The following is a 22,159-nucleotide window of genomic DNA, read 5'->3' on the forward strand; positions in this document are numbered from 1 at the left end:
TGCAGTGCTCAGGGGCGGACCTTGGTAATATGCTGCCCTATGTGCGGCCATTTAATTCCCTCACAGCCCCAGCCGAAGCCGGGCTTTGGGAAGGAGGCGCAAGGCTCTGGCAGGGTCCTAGAGCCCTCCTACCTCCTTTTCAAAGTCTGGTAAGCCCTTGCCCAGCTTTAGGAAGGAGACCCTAGGACCCTGCCAGAGCCCTCACGCCTCCTTCCTGAAGCCCGGCAAGCGCTTACCAGGCTTTGAGAAAGTTCTAGCATGACACAGCACAAGCATCATATATATTTGCACTGGAGGGTTTCTATATAGCTTCTTTGGCGATCACTCGTAGCCTAGTAAGATTGTCTAGGGAGCTGACTGGTTCAGGACTGTTTCAGTTCTCCTGTACATGCACATGTCTGCATCATAAATATCCAGCTTTCTTTCTTTCCACCTTACCACTCCAGGGATGTGGATCCTGTGCTCCTCCAGATTTTGTTGGACTCCAGCTCCCATCAGCCCCAGCCAGCATGGCCCAGTGGTCATGGGAGTTGTAGTCCAGCAACATCTGAAGGGCCGCAGGATCTGACTGCCGCCTGTTAGATTTTTTTTTATAGCTGTTGCTGCTGTTTCATCTCTGTGTATTTAAAATGAAGAAAACTTGGAAGGGAGGCCAGAGTGATTTTTGCCTGCAGAAAGACTGAGAGCTTGCTCTTCAAATTCCTCAGCACGTGCTCAGGGGTACCTTTTATCCTCCCCGTAATGCCGAAGTGTATGTCTACTCAACTGACCCAGCTCTTGGCTGCAGCTGATTGGTCTTAGGGATCTAGTTAAGAAAAATGGATCCCACCAGGATGGTCTTAGATGGACAGAATCCTTACCACATTTGCAGATAAGACAAAGGAAGGAGGGATAGCTACCATCTCAAAGGGCAGGAATAAAATTCAAAATGCAGGCCGCAGCACTTTCTCAAAATGTGCTGATTGGTCTAAAAAAGATTAATAACCCCTGGACTAGATAGTCCACAAGTCCTCCCCCTCAACCCTATGAAATGCCATCTCTGGGGCAACTATATTTAGCGTTTTGGTGAAGCCAGAATGGCAAGGGCGGGGGTTGCCTAGCGAGCTAAGCAGAGGAAGGAGGCCCAGTGCATCCTGAGCCTGTCTCCTCTCTGTCTCCCACCTCCACAGGTAAAGCAGGCGCTGCGGAAGCTCCAGATCAAGCCTCACTGGGTGTTCGCCTTGGATAACCTCATGGGGCAGGCGGTCCAGGCAGCTTTCACCATCCTCTTGACAGGTAGGAGAAATGGGTGGAATAGACGGTTGGCTCACTCTGAATACAGTCTGGAATACTCTGGGTCTGAGGAGCTGAAGAAGAAGGTTTATTGCATTCATATTCTGTCATTTCATACGAGGAACTCCAGGTGGTGTTTGTGGTTCTCACCCTTCTCGTTTTATCCTGGGAGGCAGTAACTGGCCCAAGGTCACCCAAGGAGCTGCATGGCTGAGGGGGGATTTGAACCACGGTCTCCCAGGTCCTAGGCCAACACTCTCACTGTACCACACAGGATGTGTGTGTGTGTTGTGTGTGTTGCTGGCACAAACGGTTGGGAATGTGCTTTTTTGAGCAAAGGTGCCAGGGAACAGCTTTGGGGTCTTCCCGCATGCCAACACATGCGCTCTTACCACTGAGCTAAGGAAGCACCGCTGCCTGCCACTATGTTGGGCAACTGCCTTGCCCACCCTTCACCCCTCTTCTATCACACACATTTTGCCTTTCCAGAACTCAAGGTGAAGCCGTGGTCCTCCCGGGAGGAAGGCCACGAACACGCAAGCCATGAGGAGGAAGAGAGCCTGTTGCCCCAGGAGCTGCAGTCTTTGAAAAGCCAGGACCTTGCCCTCAAGGACAGCATGGACACACCAAGTTCTGGGATCGGCACCAGCAGCAGCAGCTGGATAGACTCCCAGCATTCCCTGAATGGCCGTTTGCCTCTCATGGCTCAGCTGAATGAGCTGCAGGCGGAGACGAGAAGGTAAGCTCTTTCTGGCTTCCCTCCTTTAGGCTGGGCTGGGGTGAGCAGCAAAGGGTCAACAGACCTCTGCCCCATTTTTTAAGGGTTTTAGAGCAGAGCTGGGGCCCTCCAGATTCTGTTGGACTACAACTCCCATCATCCTTGGCCGTTGGGCATGCTTGCTGGGGCTGATGGGAGCTGGAGTCCAGCAGCACCTCGAGGAAGCATCACAATGGCTCTTCCTGCTGCGTGTTAGAATGGTGGTCACCGATAGTCGCTGGAGTCCAGTTCCCACCAGCCCCGGCCAGCAAGTCCATTAACGGCACAAGGAGAACCCAGATGGTTCAGGTCAAAGGCCCATTGAGTCCCCACATGCCTTGATGGGAAGCCTACCAGAGGAACCTGAGCGCAGCAGCACTCTTGCCAGTGACCTCAGTGGTTAGGGATGATGGGAATTGTAGTCCAGCAAGATCCAGCAGGCACCAGGTTGACTACTTGCTAGCACAGGGTAGTCTTATGCAGCTACATTCAGGGCTCAGCCACAGAAGCTGTAAAGCACAGCAACCTGTTTTCAGTGCCAATGTTTGGCCTTTGAAATACGTGTCGTAGCGTTAAAGGAGAGTGTGTCTGAGCATGTGCGGAATCCACACATCACTTGGGCTTAATCCCAGCCACTCCTCCTCAGTAGGACGAGAATTTCTAGGGCAGAGGATGTGACTGCCCTGGCAGCCAGGAACACCAAAATCTCAAATGCAACCTACTTTTTCGCAGTTGGGCACGCTAGCAGAGCAATCCGACTCCCACTCTAATCTTTTTATGCATGCACTTGCAAGCAAGTTCACACTCTAACCCTTTCTGGCCCTGCCAGGCTGCAGTGGGAGCTGATGAAGAAGGAGCGGGAATGCCAGAAGCTTCTGCAGGAGGCACTGTGGAGTGTGGAAGCAGATTCCTGGGCTCTGAGAGGAGCCAAGCTGAGAGGTGAGGTCACTGGCACCAGGAGGCTCAGCTGTAAGCAGAGCTATGCAACCTCTGTGCTAAACAAGTTGAAATTATATACCCAGCCAAAATTGAGAAAAGCCTAATTTTGAAACCATAGGAACATTAGAAACTGCATTATGCCAAGTCAGACTGTTAGTTCATCTAGCTTGGTGCCATCTACACTGACTGGCAGCAGCTCTCGTCACCAGTATCCTGTTCTGTGCTTGTGCAACATCATGTACGGATATGCAGTGATAGTTGTGTCCTATTCCACACTCCTGTGCACATGTGTCTGTGCGCTCACACACAGATACACACTTCATTCTTCCTCTTCTCCAGACAAGACATTGCGTGTGACATTTTTAGCCCACTGTCCCATTATCTCATTCTCTCCCCTGGCTCCCCACAAGGTGCCAGTTTGGGTGCCTTTCAGAACCAAAACTCATCTAAAGCAAGGTTCTGTGGGAAGATCACGCTTTATGGTTTTAGGAAGCAGAAGGTAATCACACAAGGCACTGAAGAAACCTTTTTAAAAACCTCTTCCTTTTTTCACCTGCTTTCCCAGGAGACACTACTTCCCCAATGCATTCCTGGGAGAGAGAAGTAGAAGAGACTGCGGATCCCGTCCTCGCCGAGTGGTTGGAAAAACACGGGGCTGACAAAGCCACAATTGCAACGGTAGATTCCTTTTTGGAAAGGGGCATTTTAAGCATCCGCTCCTGGCTCCGTGGTTTGGCCCAGCCTCCAGGCAGAAGTGCCTGTTTTTAAATGCAGTTGGTAGGGGGTGAGGGAAGAGAATGTCATTGGGTTGGCTTAACTCAGAAGGGACATTTTATTGCTGGGAGAGTTTCAGAAAAAAGCAGCCGAAGTTATCAAGGGGTTGGAGCAACTCCCCCGTGAAGAAAAGTTCTGGGGCTTTTTAATTTGGGCAGGCAGGGGCAAGATGAGTAAGTGGGGACATAGCAGGTGTTTGTAAAGCCATGCATGGTGTAGAAAAAAATAGATTAAAAGTTTTTCTCCGTCTTTCATAATACTAGAACCTGGGCTGTTCAATGAAGTTGAACATTGGGAAACACAGGGCAGACAAAAGGAAGTTACTCCTCACGCAAGCTACAGAATTTGCTCCCACGGGATGTGGTGTTGGTCACTAGTGGGGATGGCCATAAAGGTGGATTACACAACTAATGGGAAGCTAGGCTATCAACAGCTACTCACCATGGTGTCTATGTACTGACTCCATAGTCAGAAGCAGTTGCTGGGAATCACAAGTGGGTGTTTTATACAAGCAGCTGGTTGGCCACTGTGAGAGTCAGGGCCTTTTCTGTGGTGGCTCCCCATTTGTGGAATGTTGTCCCCGAGGAGGTTCGCCTGGTGCCTTTATTACATCTCTTTAGGTGCCACACGAAAATATTTCTCTGTGGCTAATTAAACTATCTCTGGCCTTTTAAACTGAGGAGAGGTATGGTTTTGGTTTGTGACTGCGTTATGTATTTTTGTGGTTTAATATTGTAAATAGCTTTGTGATCCTTGGATGAAGGGCAGTATAGACAGTTAATAGGAATAAATAAGAATAATAATTGCACAACACTCTTCTCCACTTCCATTACCTTTCTCAGCCAGAGAGGTGGTTTCTCTGGAGTGGGTAGGTGTCTGTCAACTTCCCTGTTCTCCGGCCAGCCACAGCTAAAGCAATTGCATGTCTCTTTCCTAGCTCTCACACCATGGCTTCACCCTGCCTGACTTGCTCAACTGTGCTACGCCTGACGACCTCCGCTACACCCGTATCAGGTAGGTGAGAGGCAGGTTAGGTGGGCAGGAAGGGGCGATTAAGAAATGCATTGGGTCTGGGTTGCAAAATGGACTTCCCAGATCTGTACCTTCCTCACTGAAGTCTCTGCGGTGGGTCAACGGCTGCCTTCGCGCAACGCATTCTTCTGCACTTTTTAATAGAGCAGTTGAATGGGGCTGCTGCAAATGTGGGGTCCACGGGGCAGCCGTGTGTTTTCCCTGTGCACAACTCCCTGAGAGAGGACAGTGCATAATTACATTCCACTGTTCCCCCTGGGTGGTTTGGCTCTATTTTCAACACAACACAGAAGAGTCGTCATCAGATCCTCTCCCCCAAAAGGCAGCCCTCCTTTCTCACCACTCTCCTGAGCCCATGATAAAAAAAATAAAATCCAAACTTCTGCCTGCATGATTATTTTAAGCAGAATTTGTTTATTTCTTGCTGTTTATTATAGTTACAGAAATTAGTTGCAGTTAGCCCAGGAGGAAGGCCTGGAGCCTGAGTATCCTTGCTCGGAGGCACTGCAACCCAAGTGCTGCTACCTCTTATAAAGCCGAAACACCATTAGCATGGAGGCTACTTAGGAAGCAGCAGCTGACAGGTTAAGGCACTTGATTCAAGTTGTGTACAAAGCATCACCCCTTGTGTCCAGTTGGGTTCTGAGTGGTCCAGGTGTTTGCATGGCATCTTCCAGTGATCTGCTGTGCCCTGTCACTTGGAGCACTGCAAGTCAGGTCGGCTCAATGACCCGAGAGGCGCAATATAGCATGTACACCATCTGAATCTTTCCATGGTCTTGTCTTGGCAGAGGGGGGATGGTGTGCCGCCTCTGGAAAGCCATCTCGGAGCATCGGCAAACACTTGGCCAGAAGTTACAGCCCGAAGCAGAGCAAGAGCCAGGCCAAGGGAAGCCCTTAATCTGTTTGGAGGACAGCAGGCTCTGGCTGGCATAGACTTTCTTCCCCAGCAGTAAGCAGAACAAGATTCCAGACTTGCCCTCACACAGAGGTGATGTGAACTGACTTTCCATTTATCCTTTGGTGATGGGGAAGGTGGTAATGGTCTATTCTGGCACCTCAAGCAAATCACGTCTGGAGGAGACGATTGCTGTGGCACTGCAAAAATCTGCAGTTCTCTCTTGGCTTGAGACAAAGGAAGATAAAGGGTGCTTTGTCCTGTGACCTGGATTTTAGAGGAAGAGAGGCAGGGAGATTCTGAGCTACCCTGTGAAGGGGGTGGAAGGTCGTTTCAGAGTCAGCAGTGGAAAAAGCCCCGATTGCATCATTCACGGCAGTGCTGGATGGCGATTCGTCTCTGGCCTGCTGCAGAAAACACAGCTCCAGGAGTCATTAGTGTAGCAGCCATTGAGGCTGGGAAATGATACTCTGGGTGTCCCATTGGACAGCAGAAAGGAAACGGTGGGATTGTTCAGGTTTTGCCGTAATACCAACAAGGATGGAAATGCAATGCCCAGGGTGGAGGAAGTAAATAAAAAAAATTTAAACAAAGCATGACACTGCCTCTTGTCAATGTCAATAGCATGTGGTGGAGATGGACAGAGACTGAAGATGGATGTAGCCACAGCATGGTTCTTGTCATGGGGCATCTTTTGGTGTCCCCTAAACTACAGTGTGAAAACCATCGCAAGGCCTTCAAAGAAGTCCCTTTTAAGAGTCGGACTGCTCACCTCCCTCCTTAAGTCTGAGAGAGCAGCCAGCCCAGGCTGAACCTGGCCATGGACTCCTGGCACCAAATCTACTGTCCCCCTGCCAGGGGCTGCCCTTCAGAAACCACTGTGGTTGCAAGTCCTGCAGAGACTCTGGGCCTGTTCATCTGCATACAGGAGGCTGCTGCTAGGGAAGCCAATCAGCTTTTCCTCCATTACCCCAAGAACGGGTGTCCTGCTGTAGTTTGGGATTAAGTCCTGGGGTTCAAGTTGGTCCTCAAGGGAAGACTCGCTTCCACCCACTGCCCAGGCTGCTTGAACACCATCTCCCAGGCGTGGCGCTCCTCTTCCGTCGAATCCATCCAGGAGACAGGCAGGCCGTAGCTGTTCCCTGTGTGGAAGCAGAAGGGTTCTGAATCAGTCACCCGGGGCCCACTTGCTTGTAGTGACCATCAGACAGAAAGGTGCATTGCAAGGCACCGGAACGTGGCATTTCTGGGCACCCTCTGTCCTGCCCACCTCTCCATTAAACAGTTTCCCCTCCAATGCTCTCATCAGCTCTGGGTGTGAGCACCCTTTAAATTTCCCACACTCTCAGCCATTGTGGAAAGTTAAGAGTCCCTGGCCCCCCTCTCCACTGCCAGCTGGAACTCTGTTACTGTTTGACAACAGGCCTACATTGTACTAAGGGCCCCCTCTAATCTGGAATACAGCGCCTGGCTCATTTCCCCTCCCTCAATATGGTGCAGATTCAACACACACACAACAGTCTAAAACTCAAAAACCCAACATTCCCACAACACTTTGCTGCCTCACCAGTGCCAAGGCTGAGCCGGATGCCTCCGAGCTGCTGCTTAGAGAATGTCTCCTGGTCCCAGATGGTGAACTCTGCACATGCCTCAGCCAAGTCCTTGGCCTGGAACCCATCGTAAACCATGGTGTGGTTGAAAGTGGGGCTGAGGCTCTTCTTCACAATGCGGGTCCTCTGTCGGCTCACCTTGCTGTCGTCAGGGAGGATGTAGCTGCAAGGGGAGACAAGAAAGGTTCTACAGCCTAGTGGCTAGAGGATCTGCTTTGACTGCAGGTGGTCACAGGCTCAAGCCCTGCATCTTCAGGTAGGACTGGGAGAGAACCCAGCACAGGTGATGGATTGTAGTTCAGAAGGTTCCTCCTTGGAAACAAAATGACTCCCTGCAGATAGAAAACTAGCCAGGCAAGGAGAGCAGGCCCACCAGAGCCGTTTTCCTGCTGTGCTGGTTTTCTATAGGCAAGGAGCTCATTCTAAAAACCAAACTGTGATTGCCCACTCTGAGTCCAAAGCAGGAAACATGATCTTGTACACATACATCAAGCTGCATACAATCCCCTGCTTAGCATTTGAAACACCCCTTCCCCTCCATTAACCCTAGCCCCTTCCCCACTGCAAGAGGGCTTAAGGACAATTCCAGATTGATGGGCTCCAATTGCATCCTGGCAAATCCAGATTGCCTAATTAAAAGCTGATTTGGTTCTGTTGGCTGTAACAAACCCGCTTCCCCACTCCCACCCCAAAATCGAGATTTTTGCAACAAGGAAAGTGATGGCGAAATTCACTGGGAAATGTAGGATGGCAACGGCTTGATGCAACATTGCATAACATCCATGCACGCCAGTCAGAATGAATGCTAAATAAATAACAGGCATTGACTGAGCTCCCCTTTGTAAAGTCTGCAAACAGATCAGGATGCATGCTCAATAGACGGGCCATCTGGAAGAGACCCAAGAGCAACAGGCACTTACCACTGAACAAAAGAGTCTGCTGTGCTGCCCCGGTGGGGAATGATGTTCTGTGCATCCTTCACCCAGATGTGAAGCTCGCCAGTGGGAGGAAGCCCTTCCCCTGAAAGAAAGCCGTGACAATGAAGGTGGATTCAGAGGCCAAGCACCATCTTTTCCGACCCAACACCTACCGAATTTTAGATCCAATCCTGCTGGTAGCTGGAATCTCCTGCTGACAGCTGGATCCAGGACAGATGAAGCTGCTATTGGTTCTTAAGCTGATTAAAGCCCTAAATCAGGGGTGGGGAACTTGTGGTCTCCAAATGCTGCTGGAATTTAATATCTGTCAACCCTGACCATTAGCCATGCTAGTCTGGGGTTAAGGGAGTCCCAAAAATATCTGGTTCTCCACCTCTACCCTAAGTGGCTTGGGACCAGGGTACTTGGAACCCCATATGAACCTTTTCAAGCAGCTGACATCACTGAGAGGAGGTAGACCATACCTGCAGAGGTTAGGTAGGTGACCAGTCCTGTAGTTTCATGAAGATGGACCAGATCCCTCCCTAGTGAGATCTACTTGATGCCTTCATCATTACCTTTCAGTATGGGGCAAAGCCTGTCCTATTTACTTAGTCTTCTGCTGGGTTGATCTGTCTGCTCCTAGCCAAACTGCTGCATTTATGGTTGCTATTTATGTAGAATGACACCTTGTTCTCTCGATTTTAACTCTGACATTTGGTTTTTATTATACCAATTTTTTTGGAGGGTTTTTTTGTCAAGGCGCCATGAATACCAAGTACAGAAGAACAGCAATACCCCTAGGGAAGGGCCATATCTTGGTCGGAGAGCATCCGCCCTGCATGCAGAAGGTCCCAGGTAGGGCTGGGAGAGAACCCTGCCTGAAACCCCAGAGAACTGCTGCCACTCCGTGTGAACAACACTGAGTTAGGCAGACAAAGGCCTGACTCAGTATACGGCAGATTCCTATGTTCCACACACACATTTGAAACAAATAAATAATTGCCCAGTTCAGATTATCCCTCAAAACACAATTTAGGCCAATGGGGCTGTAGCCACATCAGGACCTCTCTGGAACATTCCATTCCCTGATTCTATCAGGCTATAATTCATCTGCCTATTCTTTCCTTCTCTCCCCTTTTCTAGCCTTTTTACAAGTTACTCTGCTGAACTGTCCAATAAGGAAAATGGATGGATGAGTGATATGTAAATGTAATAAACAAAATCACTTTTGGCTTCCAATAGTCCAGCTAATATAGGCGAAGGCAAAGTGATGGAAGGTGAACATTTGGCATGTCTTCTTCACAAAGACATCAGACCAACCAAATTCCTTTGCTGTCAGGACAGCAACAACAACTCACCTGTGCACCCAATGTACACAGCAGATCTTCCGTCCTCAAGACTTTTCTTTCTAGAAGCCTCTATAGCAAGCACCCCCAAACTCGGCCCTCCAGATGTTTTGGGACTTCAACTCCCATCATCCCTAGCTAACAGGACCAGTGGTCAGGGGTGATGGGAATTGTAGTCCCAAAACAGGAGGGCCCAGTTTGGGGATGCCTGCTCTGTAGGGTTGAAGGAAGTTAGGATTCCTCCAGCTTCCCCCCGCCTCGCACCTCCCCCTTAAGTCTTAGATTCTGGAACATCAGTTTGGTTCATGGGTAGCTGATTCCCATACATATTTCTTTAAGGATTCCCACCCCACCCCCAACCAAGTCAAATTGGGCTAATAAATGTCTACCGCCCGGGTTGGGGGCTTGCATAAATCCTCCCATCCCAATCCAAAAACCCAGAGGGTGGTGCTGCTGCTGGGAGGTCTGGAAGAAACAGGGCCTTGATCTCACCTCCTGATCCAGCCGGGATGAACTTCAAGGCCAGGTTGAGGATGCCACGGCTGCAGAGAGCATCAGGAGTGACCGGGGTCTGGGGAAGAAGCAAAGGAAATCTGTCACAAAAGGTGGGAGGGGGGAGAGAAAACCTTCTGTGTCACTTACTCTGTGATGGAACAGCAACACCCACATGGGAGGTTCCTGCACGGTCAATAGAACGTCTTGCATTAAACATTTTGCAACCAAGAAAGTAGAGGACGGTCTATAGGTTAGCGGAAGTAGCATCTGCCCTGTATGCAGAAGGTCCCAGCTTCAATCTCTGGGGCCTCCAGGTAGGGCAAGCAATGTTCCTGGCCTGGAATACTGGAGAGCTGCTGCCAGTCAGAGTAGAAAGTATTGAGCTAGACTGGGCTGACTCAGTATAAAATACTTTCCTATATGCACAGAAAGCTATTAGTGTATTCTTAAAATGAAAAGGGAAGGAAGAAACTCAGGAAAAGCAAATGGCACCCTGTGTAGCCACTAGACTTCTCAGAGGGGGCATCTCAAAGGGTGCAAAGTCAAGGCTCAGACTCTCATCTAACGCCACCCTTTAAGGGGAGGAGCTCACTGGCAGGACACCTGCTGTCTGCCCTGGCTCAGTCCCCTGCATCTCCAGACCTCTGCGTGAGACCCTGCCAGCAGGCTAGGAGAATCAATGATCTGACCTGGTTTATCACATAAACACATAATATCCTTGCTGGAGTATGGTGCTTGCTGGAGGCCCATATTGAGAAAGGCATGTGGAATGATAGACTAAGGCTCCCCCTTGCTACTCTTCGAGATGAATGTAAGAAGAGTCTTGTGGGATCCTGCCAGTCACCCATCTAGTCCAGCATCCTGTGGTCAACCAGGATGCCCATGGGAAGCCTGCAAGTTGGACCCGAGTGCAGGAGGCCTCTCCCATCCTGCCATTTCCAATGACTGGTGCTCTGAAGCATACTTATTCTCCGTAAGTTTGACCCATGTTCTTTCAAAGCCACCCACTTTCTAACCTTCTTTCTGCAACTCCTGTTGCTATTCAGTCCAGAGAATCTGGTGTGGTGGTTCAAGTGCTGGGAGACCAGGGCTCAGAGCACCCACTCAGCCATGAGGCCCACTGGGCAGCCCATTCACCAGCTCTCAGCCTAACCTACCTCACAGGCCTGTTGTGAGGAGAAAATGGGGAGCGGGGAGAACCGAAGCTTCTTGGAGGAAAGATGGGATAGAACAATAAACACAAAGAGCATTATTTTGCCTCCCCTAGTGTCGGCAGCTCTGAAGCAAAGAGATGCCCCTTGAGGAGCCAAGATTGGGCCTGGGCCTTCAGTTGCTGACCCATACAGTGTGGCAATAGTTATATTGGGACCCCGCTAAGTGATTTATTGCTCCTCAATTAGCTATTTATGGCAGCCCGGTCCGGCGCGCTGCCCTCAGCTGCGCCACTCAGCTCCGGCGTCCGGTAGCTCTGGATGTTTAAGAAAGGAGAACAAAGCTTTAAACACCCTCTAGTTTAAGATGCAATGATGCCCAGCTCTGAGTGGTGTCCATAGCTGTCAAGTGTCCCTTATTTGAAGGGACAGTCCCTTATTCCTGCGCCATGCCCCACTGCTGTCCCTTATTGATGGATGTCCCTTAAATGTCCCTTAAACGATGTCCCTTAAATCTCAAAGGAAACAGCTCCTCTCCCTCCCTCTCTGCTGGCCAGGGAGGAGGGAGGCTCCAACTGTGTTGCTTGGCTGTGTTGCTCACCCAATAAGAAGTCTAAGATCGACTGGGGGGTGGAGCTTGCATGCCTTGTGTGTGGCTAGTTAATGCAAGCTGAGGGGGTTTTTGAATGCTGGACGCCATTTTGTTGCACGTGCTGCTGCAAACTTTGCAGTGCAAAGCCAGGCCGGGGAGCCATCTTAAGTTGAGGCTGCATAGGCCTTGTGGTGCATGTGATTCAGTTGAACCTCTGGTTACAAAGTTGGTTGGACAGTGTTCTCGAAGCTACCAGCATGAGTTTGACCAGACTGCGAGAGGACAGGAAGACTGGAGTGCCTGGAACAGGTGAGGCTGCAAGTCCCTTATTTTGGCTGCTGGTCCCTTATTTTCAAGGCTGCTGGTCCCTTATTTTCAAATCTGTAAGTTGACAGCTATGGTGGTGTCTGAGTATTGTTTTGGGCAATTCTCCAGAAGCAGGTTTTGAAATGCTCAAGAGGAAGAGGTGCATTTGGGGTGGGGAGAAAAACAATGTAACAGTTTGTGGGGGTTTATGCAACGGCTCTCAGACACTGATTGCACCAGCTCACTGATGCAGCAAGCCCTTTCGACTATTGTGGAATGAGCACAGTTGCTGCTTGGGTTGCAGGGATGACTTGCACTGAACTGAGCCCTTCACAGGCACACCCTTTGAGGAAACGCCGCCAGGGAGTTGCTAAACGCAGCGATCGTCACCAGCTTGGACAGCTTTAAAAGGGAATGAGGCGAACTCACAGAGGATAAGGCTTCCAGTGGCTACAAGCCACCATGGCTGTGCTCTACCTCAGGGGTGGACCTTGCTCTTTCAAATTTCAGCGGCACCCTGTGTGAGGCCAAAATGTGCCCACTCGCAGCCCGGTCTCTCATCTTCCGTTCTGTTCAATGCACTACTTCACAGTTGCGACACCCTGTGGCACCCCCTAGGCTCAGCACTCAGTGCAGCGGAACCAGTTATGCTTCCCTAAACCCCCCCACCATCCACCTCCACAATCTACCTGCAGCACTGCATGAGCCTGGTGAACTAGCTTTGGGGAGAGGTGACATTTCCAACGCTGCTTGCAAAACAAATGGGAAACCAGGGCCCAGTTCATTCTCAATGTGGCATAAAGCCTATGCCTGAGAGAGAAAAAGGCATCCCCACCCATTTTAGGCTATGGCTGTGTCCACTTCCAGCTTGCACCCCACTACACAGACACACAAATCCTGCCCCCCCCCCCAAGTCGGATCCCTCAGTGTTGCCCAGCCTTGCATTAAATGTGCTGGAAGCACAAAGTAGAGATGACACAAGTATAATTCTGTAATTGGTCTGGATGACCACAGACTCCGATTGGCTGCAAGTTCGAGCCAGTCTGGGAGTTAGCTGTCAATGAAGAAGAAGAAGAATTTGAAGCCAGAAGTTGATTGAGACCTGAAAGTTGGAGGAGATGGGAGGAAAAGGTTGTTCAGAAGAGTTTCCCCCCTGACCTAGGAAAGACAAGCCCCATTTTCTGTTCAGCTTGCTAGTGGTAAAATATGACCAGTTTCTTTTCTCCCTGAACTCTGTCTGCTTTCTTCCAGTCACTCTGCTCGCAAAAGAGGTGTCCAAATGGGCGCAGTCATGGCTAAGTGGCAGAGCTCTGAACACAGAAGGTTCCAGGCCCAACCCCTGTGGTTGCCAGAGAGGGCTGGAAGAGGACCCTGGCCTGAAACACTGGAGAGCTGTTGCCAGTCACTGCTGAGCTGGAGAGAGCCATGGTTGGACTCAGTATAAAGCAGCACCCTAGTAAGCTAAAAATGAGGGAGCGGGGCAATAGGGAAAATGTGTGAGCAGCCACCAGTGAAATAGGGTGAGGGAAATAGGTGTTGCCAGGACCACTGGTTGCTGTAGTTTTGCTTGTTTGTCTTACGACAGAATCGTTTATATCATTTTGCAATTTCTGTATGGAGGAAACTCACCCTAGGCTGGAGGTTGTACCACTGAGGACTCGTGTTGCTCCAGTCCCAGGAATTCAATAGAATCTCCACTTCTCCCATGAAGAGGTTTCGGCTCAAGGCATCGTGATGCCAGACAGAGAGGTTCAGGATCCGGCCCTGCAGGTCAGCTTTCTCAATCTTGTACTGCAAAGCCAGGAATGTTGCAGGAGTGCAGGAAGAGGAGAGAAGCAAGAAAAGGGAGAATGAAACAAAACAATGGGAACGAGCCTAATCAACCCTTCTGCAAGTTAAGTTCGTAAGATGTAGTCCTGTCGCCTGGGGCAATCAAGCCCTCTTTTGCCCCGGGGTAGTCTGGATACTTAAAGAGTGGTATCCTATTCCCTGTCTAGCATTCCCTTCTCCAGGCTACACATGCCCAGTTCCTTCAACCCATCCTCACAGGACTCTTTTCCCATACCCCACTGACTGTCTTCCTTGCAGTCCTCTGAACCCTTTCCAGTTCACCCAGGCCCATGCAGAGCTTGTCTGAGGGCCAGGGCAGGAGTCCCCCGTCGGCTGGGAAAAACAGGGCATTCTTGGCATGACAATGCAAGTCCAGCAGGCCCCTGGCAAGGCCCCCCTGCCAGCTTAGCCCTCCAAGGCCAAGGGCAAGTGTACCTGGCTTCCCCTCTCTCTGCATGGGCCTGAATTCATCCATATCCTCCTTAAAGTGCTCTCACACCACTAGGAGCTACAACCCTCACCTTAAGGGTCTCGTTGAAGATGGGATCTAGGCTCCTCTTCTTGACAGCAGTTTTTCTCTTACTGTGATTGGATTTGTCGGGAAGGAGGTAGGATTTCACGTACCTGGGAGGAAGAGGACGGAGCAGCAGTGTAAATGCTACTTTGGTGTGCTAGCTAGGCTAATTTCTACATGCAATCACACATGCTCTACAAGCAAGAGGCGTCATCAGACATTCCAGCCAGGCAAAAACTCTTGGGGCGCAAAGCAGGGCCGGGGAGAGGTGTGGTTTGGGGAGAGGGCCAAACAGAAAGGGCTTGAGGGCCCCATTTGTCCCCTGGGTTTGGTGTTCCCTGCACCTGCTGTAAAAACCCACCCACAATACTTGTGCTGCTTGGATAGATCAAGGGAGTTGCACAGAAGCTGACAAGTGACAGCTAAGAGCAAGCAGAGGTTGGATGGTGATCTGTCATGGATGTTTTCGCTGAGATTCCTGCATTGTAGGGGGCTGGACTAGATGACCCTTGGGGTCCCTTCCAACTCTGCAATTCTAAGCCCCCCAACCCCAAACCTACGGATCTGATCGCTGCTTCTTGGCTTCAGCCAAGTCTCGGCACTGGATGACTTGGATATGCAGCGCCTTCTTCCTGGAGTCATATTGCAGGGAGAACTGGATGCAGCCACGGACGTCCACGTTTCCAATGTCGTTGTCGCTGAACACGCTCATCATGCTGCCACTCATCTGCAACAAAGCAGGCGGGATCAGGGTCAAAATTAGAAGAGGCAGGATCCAAACAGAGAGCATGGATGAGGGACAGGAGATCCGGGATGAGCCCAGAGCTCTCCATAATGAGCCTTCACAGGCGAAAATGAAAGAGAACATGTAAAAGTGCTCATTATTCCCAAGTGTACCCTGTGCAAAGGAATCCTGCTCTTGGTTGCAATAAATTACTTTGCCACTCGCTAAGAAACAAAAGGGGGGAAATCCTTGGTGCGAGCAGAGGGGAAATGCAAATCTGACTTCTGAAACTAGAAATCAATTCATCTAAGCCTGATGGGCCTTGGGAGCCAATTCATTTTCTGTAGCCTTAATGGCAATTTTAAGGGTTTCCACAGGGATTTCTGAAATAAAAAAAATTCTATTCACCAATCGGATGCCTACCCCAGGGCAGGTGACAACCTCCCTTTAAAAGGGCACATAGCTCAGTTGGCAGAGCATGAGACTCTTAATCTCTGGGTCGTGGGTTTGAGCCCCACACTGGGCAAAAGATTCCTGCATCGCAGGGGGTTCGACTAGATGACCCTTATGGTCTCTTCCAACTCTACAGTTCTATGATTCTATGGTTTTCTTTGTACAGTTTTGTCGTCTCCTACCCTCACTGCCCTACCTTTTTTTTTTTTTTAAATCTGTGCTTTTACTTCCAAAAGAGAGGGTCCTCCTGGAGACTAGCAATGGACAGAATTACATCTTGGTTTTTTCTCAATTTCTGTATTTTTCCAATCTTAAATTCAGTGCGCGCCCATTTCCACATCAGTCTACATTTTTTTTTAAGTCCATGTGAAAAATACCTAGCATACACATTCGTCCAAGAAATTTCCCCAAATATAATGTATTTGTGTGTGTCATTTTCATTTATGGACTTTTGCGCACACTTCCCAATCGTATGAACTGTGGGGTTGGTGGGGAGGGAAATGAATGGGGGGATGTTTGTCTGGAACTGGCTGGGAATGATGACCAGTGGTGGGAGGCTCCAACTGAGAAACCCCCTAGGGAAGCCATGGAGGAAGAAGGCTCAGACCCAGGGGACTGGTGGTGGGACGCAGAAGACAGATCAGAGGAGGGAGGAAGCTGGGAGGTGGAAGACACAGGAGGCTTGAGTGAAGAGGACGACCCAGAGGCAGGGAGCCCTCCAAGGACAGGACTGGGTGCAGAGGGACACAATTTGAGTTCAGGATCTGAAGGAGAGGACAAGGAGGGGCAACAGTTTCACAGTTGCCCAGTCCCTCTGCATTGAGCTCCCCTTCTCCCTTGACTCCAAGGTCACACAGAACTTTACACATAGCTGAACAGAAAGCAAGAAAAGCCCGGGGTGGGGTGGGCGGAGCTCCTACCCGCCAGAATTTGTGTCGGCTTGGAAGACATCCGGAAAAGGTTTAGAACAGGGGTCAGCAAGGCTTACTGGGCATAGGGCCAGATCACTCCCGTGGAGATCCTCTGTGGGCCCGACCAGCGCAGCGCAACGCCGGAAATTGCTTCTGCGCATGTCCGTGGCGCCGGAAATTGCTTCTGCGCATGCCCAGAAGCCGAAAATCATGCCTGTGCAGAAACAATTGATGGTGTCTGGGCATGCGCAGAAGCTGTTTCTGGAGCCGTAGAAGAAAGTCCCCGCGCTGCATTGCGCCGGTTTAGCATGGGGCATGGGGGCTCACCGAGCGTGCGGCTCTGTTTGGGGGCAGCTCATGGACTGGTTAAGCGACCCTCATGGGCCGCTTCCAGGCCATGGGCCTTAGGTTGCCAACCTCTGGTTTAGAAGGAGGAGGAGGTGTCAAGGGCCAGTCTTGGCAATGTCTTCACTGAGGGCACCTCCCCTGAGTGATATCTGTGGTATACTAATTTCCTGAATAAAACAGCTGACTTTGAGTCTCCCTTCTGACCTGTTGATGAACCTGCTCCCCTGATAGCCCCCTTGCAGATTGCAAAGTGAAAATCGATATATTTTCTCTTCCGTTCCCCATGCTAAAAAGCTGCCCCTGTCACTGAGCCACTGCTCCTCCCACCCCTCCCCAGTCACATACTGTGGATGAGCTTAGACTGGAAAACGAGGAACTGGTGCTCATCAGTTTATTCCGGGAACCCACTGCATTGTTCTTTGGTGGTGATGTATCCAAAGTGCTTTCCTGGCCATTTTCAAGACTCTCGTTGCTCTAAGGATGTAAAAGACAAGGTAGGTAGCAGCTCAGTTGGGAGAGCATGAGACTCTTCACCTCAGGGACATGGGTTTGAGCCCCACATTGGACAAAAAGATTCCTGCATTGCAGGGGGTTGGACTAGATGACCCTTGGAGTCCCTTCCAACTCTATGATTCTAGGAAAACAATTAGGAAAACGGGAGGTTATCCTCACAGCCTTCCTACAATGTAGCACCTATGAATAACAGGGCAATTTCTGGACTTTTGAGTTGCAGGACCCCACTGAGTAAGAGAGCTACTCAAATACCAATGCTGCAGGCAGAGCTGAGCTTTCCGTGCCGCAGGAGTGATTTTTTTAAACAACAATAACAACCCTCAACTCTTCCAATGGAGGGTAAATGATGGACAGGTTGTACCCGATTTTCCAGATTGGGAATTAAGGTAGAGAAAACTCTATAATTATATGATGACATAAACAAAAACAAAACAGCCACTCAATTTCTTCATGAAAGAACATAAATCTTAACCCAGTCTCAAGTCCCATGAACTAGGACACACGATAGTTTTTACTTGGCTTGTGTACTCAGGCCTCTATTTAGAGTACACAGAGCTCAAATCAAGGGTGGGCAGCCTGTGGCTCTCTAGATAGTGCTGGACTACAGTGGTGCCCCGCAAGACGAACGCCTCACAAGACGGAAAACCCGCTAGACGAAAGGGTTTTCCGTTTTGGAGGCGCTTCGCAAAACGAATTTCCCTATGGGGTTGCTTCGCAAGACGAAAAAATCTTGCGAGTCCCCGCGGGTTTTTTCCGCTACCCCCCCTTTTCCTAAGCCGCTAAGCCACTTATCAGCTGTTCCGCTGATAAGCCGCTTAACAGCTGATTGCGAAAAGCCGCTAGACCGCTGTAGCGCTAATCCGCTAAGCTGTCAATGGGCTTGCTTCGCAAGACGAAAAAACCGCTAGACGAAGAGAATCGCGGAACAGATTCTTTTCGTCTTGCGAGGCACCACTGTACAACTCCCATCATTCCTGGTCACCGGCTTTACAGGATGAGGTTGATGGGAGCTGTAGTCTAACAACATCTGGAGAGCTGCGGGTTGCCCACCCCTGGTCCAGAGGGAAGATGTTATTGACTTGCCTAGCAACACCTCATACCTGCATGGTGACCATGATGGCTGGCACGCTGCTGTTCTGCTGCTCCTCTTCTCCAGTCTCTGAGCTGAAGCTACTAAACGAGTCGCTTCTCTCTGCATTAAAGGATAGGGACATTAGGGGAGGGACGGAAACTCAGTTCTGTGCAAGAGCAAATACATAGCAGGGCATCGTGCTTCCAAGCCTCCAAAGAGCTTCAGAAACACCGTCTTCTTGCTATCCTTGCAACAACCCAATAGGCGACTCCCATAATACTGATGAAGGACTGAGGCTAAGAGGCTGTGGCGTTATCAAGCCACTTCACCATGAATGGTCTGTGGTGAAATTCGAACCAGGGTCTTCCTGATGGGTGGCTCAGCCAGCCATGATGCTGTACAAGGCAGTAAATTGCTTGGGAACCTCAGCTTCACTGTGCTGCATGTCACACACACCTTTCAGCCACCGCCAAGGGAGGCAGAACTGAATTAAAAGTGTGCTGCAACCTGCCCTGGGACTTTGGAAATCACCATCTCAATAATAGTCTAGTTTGCTTAACCTCTGCTTTTTCTCATGCATGCAAACACACTAATATGTGGGTGGCATTCAACTATGTGTTACTCAGGGTAGACCCACCATAATTAATGAACATTTCAAAGTTAGGCCTATGAATTTCAATGGGTCTACTCTTGAGTAAAATGTAATTGAATACCACCCTGTGTGTGGTGCTGTTGTTGATGCTGTTATTTTACCTGGCTTGTTTTCAGGCATCTGCTCTGGGGACTGGATCACATCTTGCAGAGTCAAGTCAGCCATCTAAAAAGAAAGAGAAAGAGAAAGAGAGAGAGAGAGAGAAAAGCCGCAAGCTGGGTTTAATGACTACAAATGGTCTGATAATAGGAAATGTATTTGGATTCTTATCTGCATATGCAAACAGCATCAATTACTGTCACCCATCCCTCCAGAAAGCAGATCTGTGACCCTCATGCCAAAGGAGCACAGATAATGAAAGCACCTCAGACCTCCCAGGCAACCAATCTGTAGGTGAAAAACATAAAAACAAAACCAACAACTGCTGCCTTCTGCATTCAGAGTAATGCAAACAAAGACCAGCCTCCTTCTCCCTGTAGGTTTTAGGAAGCCTGATTCTTAAAATGAGGAACTGGGTTGTTGTTGTTGTTTTTAAAGCATGTTCATTTTGAAGTTTCATTCAGGGAGCCAAATCTGTCCCTTGACATTTTCAGGAGCGCCGACAGCTGGTGTCATTCTGTTGCCTGCTCCCCACTGACCTCTTGGCAGGGTCAGGATGAGCTGGCATCATCAGACATCTACCAAGGCCCAGCCCCAGCAGGGGAGCCCTTTGCCAATCCCTGGAAATCCTCTCATAGCATGAACAGAGCACGGAGATGGAAGAATGCCACCCCCCACCCACCCCGCCTGTGCTTGTGCTCTTCCTTTGGGCGGCTGCGTGGGTGGGACACACAGAGAGAGGGCAAGAAAAGAGGCAGCGATGACCGCAGCCAAGAGGAGGCGAGCCGACTCAGAGAAGGAGCACAGGCATTTTCCCCCAAGCGTCCCTCCCCATGCTGCTGCCCACCTACAAACCGAACAAACCCTGGAGACCTCATTGTACATCAGATTTAAGAGCCTGGTCACAACCGCACCATATAATTAAAGCACACAGCTCCTTGGGGGGCTTGTTTAATTTCACTGCACACAGATGGTGTAGTGACAATAAAGGTTTATTATTATTATTAAAAACCTTTGGTTTTTTGTTAAGGAGGCTGAAAGCTGTTAGGAGTCCCCTATCCCCCTCGCAGAGCTACAATTCCTAGAGGCAATCCCTCTTCCCATGAGACTCCGAGAATTGTAGCCCAGCGAGGGGAATAGGGTTGTCTCCTAAAACTCTCAGCACCTTTAACAAACGGCAACTCCCTGGATACTTTGGGGGAAGCTATGACTGTTAATGGGTAATAAAGGTAAAGGGTAAAGGGACCCCTGACCATTAGGTACAGTCATGACCGACTCTGGGGTTGCGGCACTCATCTTGCTTTACTGGCCGAGGGAGCTTACGGGTCATGTGGCCAGCATGACTAAGCCGCTTCTGGCAAATCAGAGCAGCGCATGGAAACGCCGTTTACCTTCCCGCCGGAGCGGTACCTATTTATCTACTTGCACTTTGACATGCTTTCGAACTGCTAGGTTGGCAGGAGCAGGGACCGAGCAATGGGAGCTCACCCCGTCGCGGGGATTTGAACCGCCGATCTTCTGATCGGCAAGTCCTAGACTTTGTGGTTTAACCCACAGCGCCATCTGCGTCCCTTTAATGGGTAATAAGAGCGCTTTAAATATGTGGCCAAGGTATGGGCTAAGATTCAGCCGCCTTCTGAACATAGAAGGGGAAATTTGGGCAGGGGGCACCACCGTGACCTATTCCTCAGCCTGAAAAATGTGCAGGGCCAGCCAGCCCAGGAGGCGGGCATGCCCCCCCAATCTTCAAAAGCCTTCTGCAAGCTATCAGGTCATACATTTCCCTCCCATCCTGCTCCCTGCAGCCTGAAAGGCAAGGAGGGGCAGAAAGAGAGAGTGAAGCAGTGGCAGAAGGAGGGAAAACAGATCCCACCCCTTTTTTGGCTCTGGCTCTGGCCACAGATAATTATTTATACACACACACAACAGATAAGATAGATTTACTGTTTGGAAAGCTCAAGTTGGCCTTTATCTCAAGCAGAAACCGCTGAGCTTGTGTCTAACCAACAGCAGAGACCGCAGTTCAGTGGCGGCGACACATTTGCATGCAGGAAGCCCCGGGTTTAGCACCTGTCATCTCTTGCTAAAATGCTAAGACGAAAGGCCAGGGACCATAAGAGAACTTGGGAGACTGGCTACCAGTCAGAGTAGACATGCTGTGCCAAACAGACCATCGGTCTGACTCAGGCGGCACACGCATGTTCAAAATCATGTTTTATTTTTCCTCGCAAAGAATCCTGGGAACTACAATCTGTTAAGAGTGCCGGGAACTGCAGGACTGTGAAGAGTAAACTACAATTTCCAGTACAGTGGTACCTCTGGTTACATACTTAATTTGTTCCGGTGGTCCATTCTTAACCTGAAACTGTTCTTAACCTGAGGTACCACTTTAGCTAACGGGGCCTCATGCTGCCGTCGCACCGCCGGCATGTGATTTCTGTTCTCATCCTGAGGTAAAGTTCTTAACCCGAGGTACTACTTCCGGGTTAGCGGAGTCTGTAACCCAAGGTGTTTGTAACCCGAGGTACTACTGTATTCCTGCTGAGGCAGCGAGCAGAGAATGTGTTTCAAATAGGCTTTAAAGGCCTGGCTATCAAGAGCTGCTAGACAAGCTAGTTATCTCCTGCCTCCAGACAGTATGCCAGTCGCTGGGGAACACAGGTGGGAGAGGACTATTGGCCACTGTGGAAAAATAGAGAGGCCTTTGGTGCGATGCAGTATGACACTCCTTTGGTTCAAAATGTGCTAGGTGCTGCTCCAGGACTTTTGTTTTGAAACACAAGCCCCAATATCAAAGCCCACTTGGAATGTTAGATGCCCTTCCATAAATGGGAGATGAGGAGAAGGCTTGTTGTGCAGCACGACAGCATCTGCCTTGTGGGCAGAAGGTCCCAGGTTCAATCTCTGGCATCCACAGGTAGGGCTGGAAAAGACTCGTGGGGTCATATCCA

The 22,159-nt window shown here is 50.0% G+C and overlaps 2 protein-coding genes across 4 annotated transcripts in view; one reads left to right on the forward strand and one right to left on the reverse strand.

The window, feature by feature from the left end:
• Window positions 1-6,265, forward strand: part of MAP3K6 (mitogen-activated protein kinase kinase kinase 6) — a 45,790-nt gene extending 39,525 nt beyond the window's left edge. Inside the window, exons 24-29 of the mRNA XM_028738676.2 lie at window positions 1,170-1,275; window positions 1,762-2,011; window positions 2,859-2,968; window positions 3,534-3,646; window positions 4,680-4,756; window positions 5,566-6,265. Coding sequence (XP_028594509.2) covers window positions 1,170-1,275; window positions 1,762-2,011; window positions 2,859-2,968; window positions 3,534-3,646; window positions 4,680-4,756; window positions 5,566-5,710 — 801 coding nt within the window. The 3' untranslated portion in view covers window positions 5,711-6,265. The remainder of the gene's footprint in view (window positions 1-1,169; window positions 1,276-1,761; window positions 2,012-2,858; window positions 2,969-3,533; window positions 3,647-4,679; window positions 4,757-5,565) is intronic.
• The window catches only part of SYTL1 (synaptotagmin like 1), a 34,999-nt gene continuing 18,008 nt past the window's right edge, over window positions 5,169-22,159 (reverse strand). For all 3 annotated transcript variants that reach the window (XM_077932002.1, XM_028738679.2, XM_028738678.2), the window contains 10 exons: window positions 19,211-19,274; window positions 18,486-18,577; window positions 17,218-17,346; window positions 14,997-15,163; window positions 14,444-14,546; window positions 13,722-13,883; window positions 10,041-10,119; window positions 8,203-8,302; window positions 7,240-7,445; window positions 5,169-6,814 (listed from right to left, as the gene is read on the reverse strand). In XM_077932002.1, the coding sequence (XP_077788128.1) occupies window positions 6,675-6,814; window positions 7,240-7,445; window positions 8,203-8,302; window positions 10,041-10,119; window positions 13,722-13,883; window positions 14,444-14,546; window positions 14,997-15,163; window positions 17,218-17,346; window positions 18,486-18,577; window positions 19,211-19,274 (1,242 nt within the window). In that variant the 3' untranslated portion in view covers window positions 5,169-6,674. The remainder of the gene's footprint in view (window positions 6,815-7,239; window positions 7,446-8,202; window positions 8,303-10,040; window positions 10,120-13,721; window positions 13,884-14,443; window positions 14,547-14,996; window positions 15,164-17,217; window positions 17,347-18,485; window positions 18,578-19,210; window positions 19,275-22,159) is intronic.

The sequence above is a fragment of the Podarcis muralis genome, chromosome 7 (genome assembly GCF_964188315.1).
Source record: "Podarcis muralis chromosome 7, rPodMur119.hap1.1, whole genome shotgun sequence".
In the NCBI taxonomy this organism is placed as follows: domain Eukaryota; kingdom Metazoa; phylum Chordata; class Lepidosauria; order Squamata; family Lacertidae; genus Podarcis; species Podarcis muralis.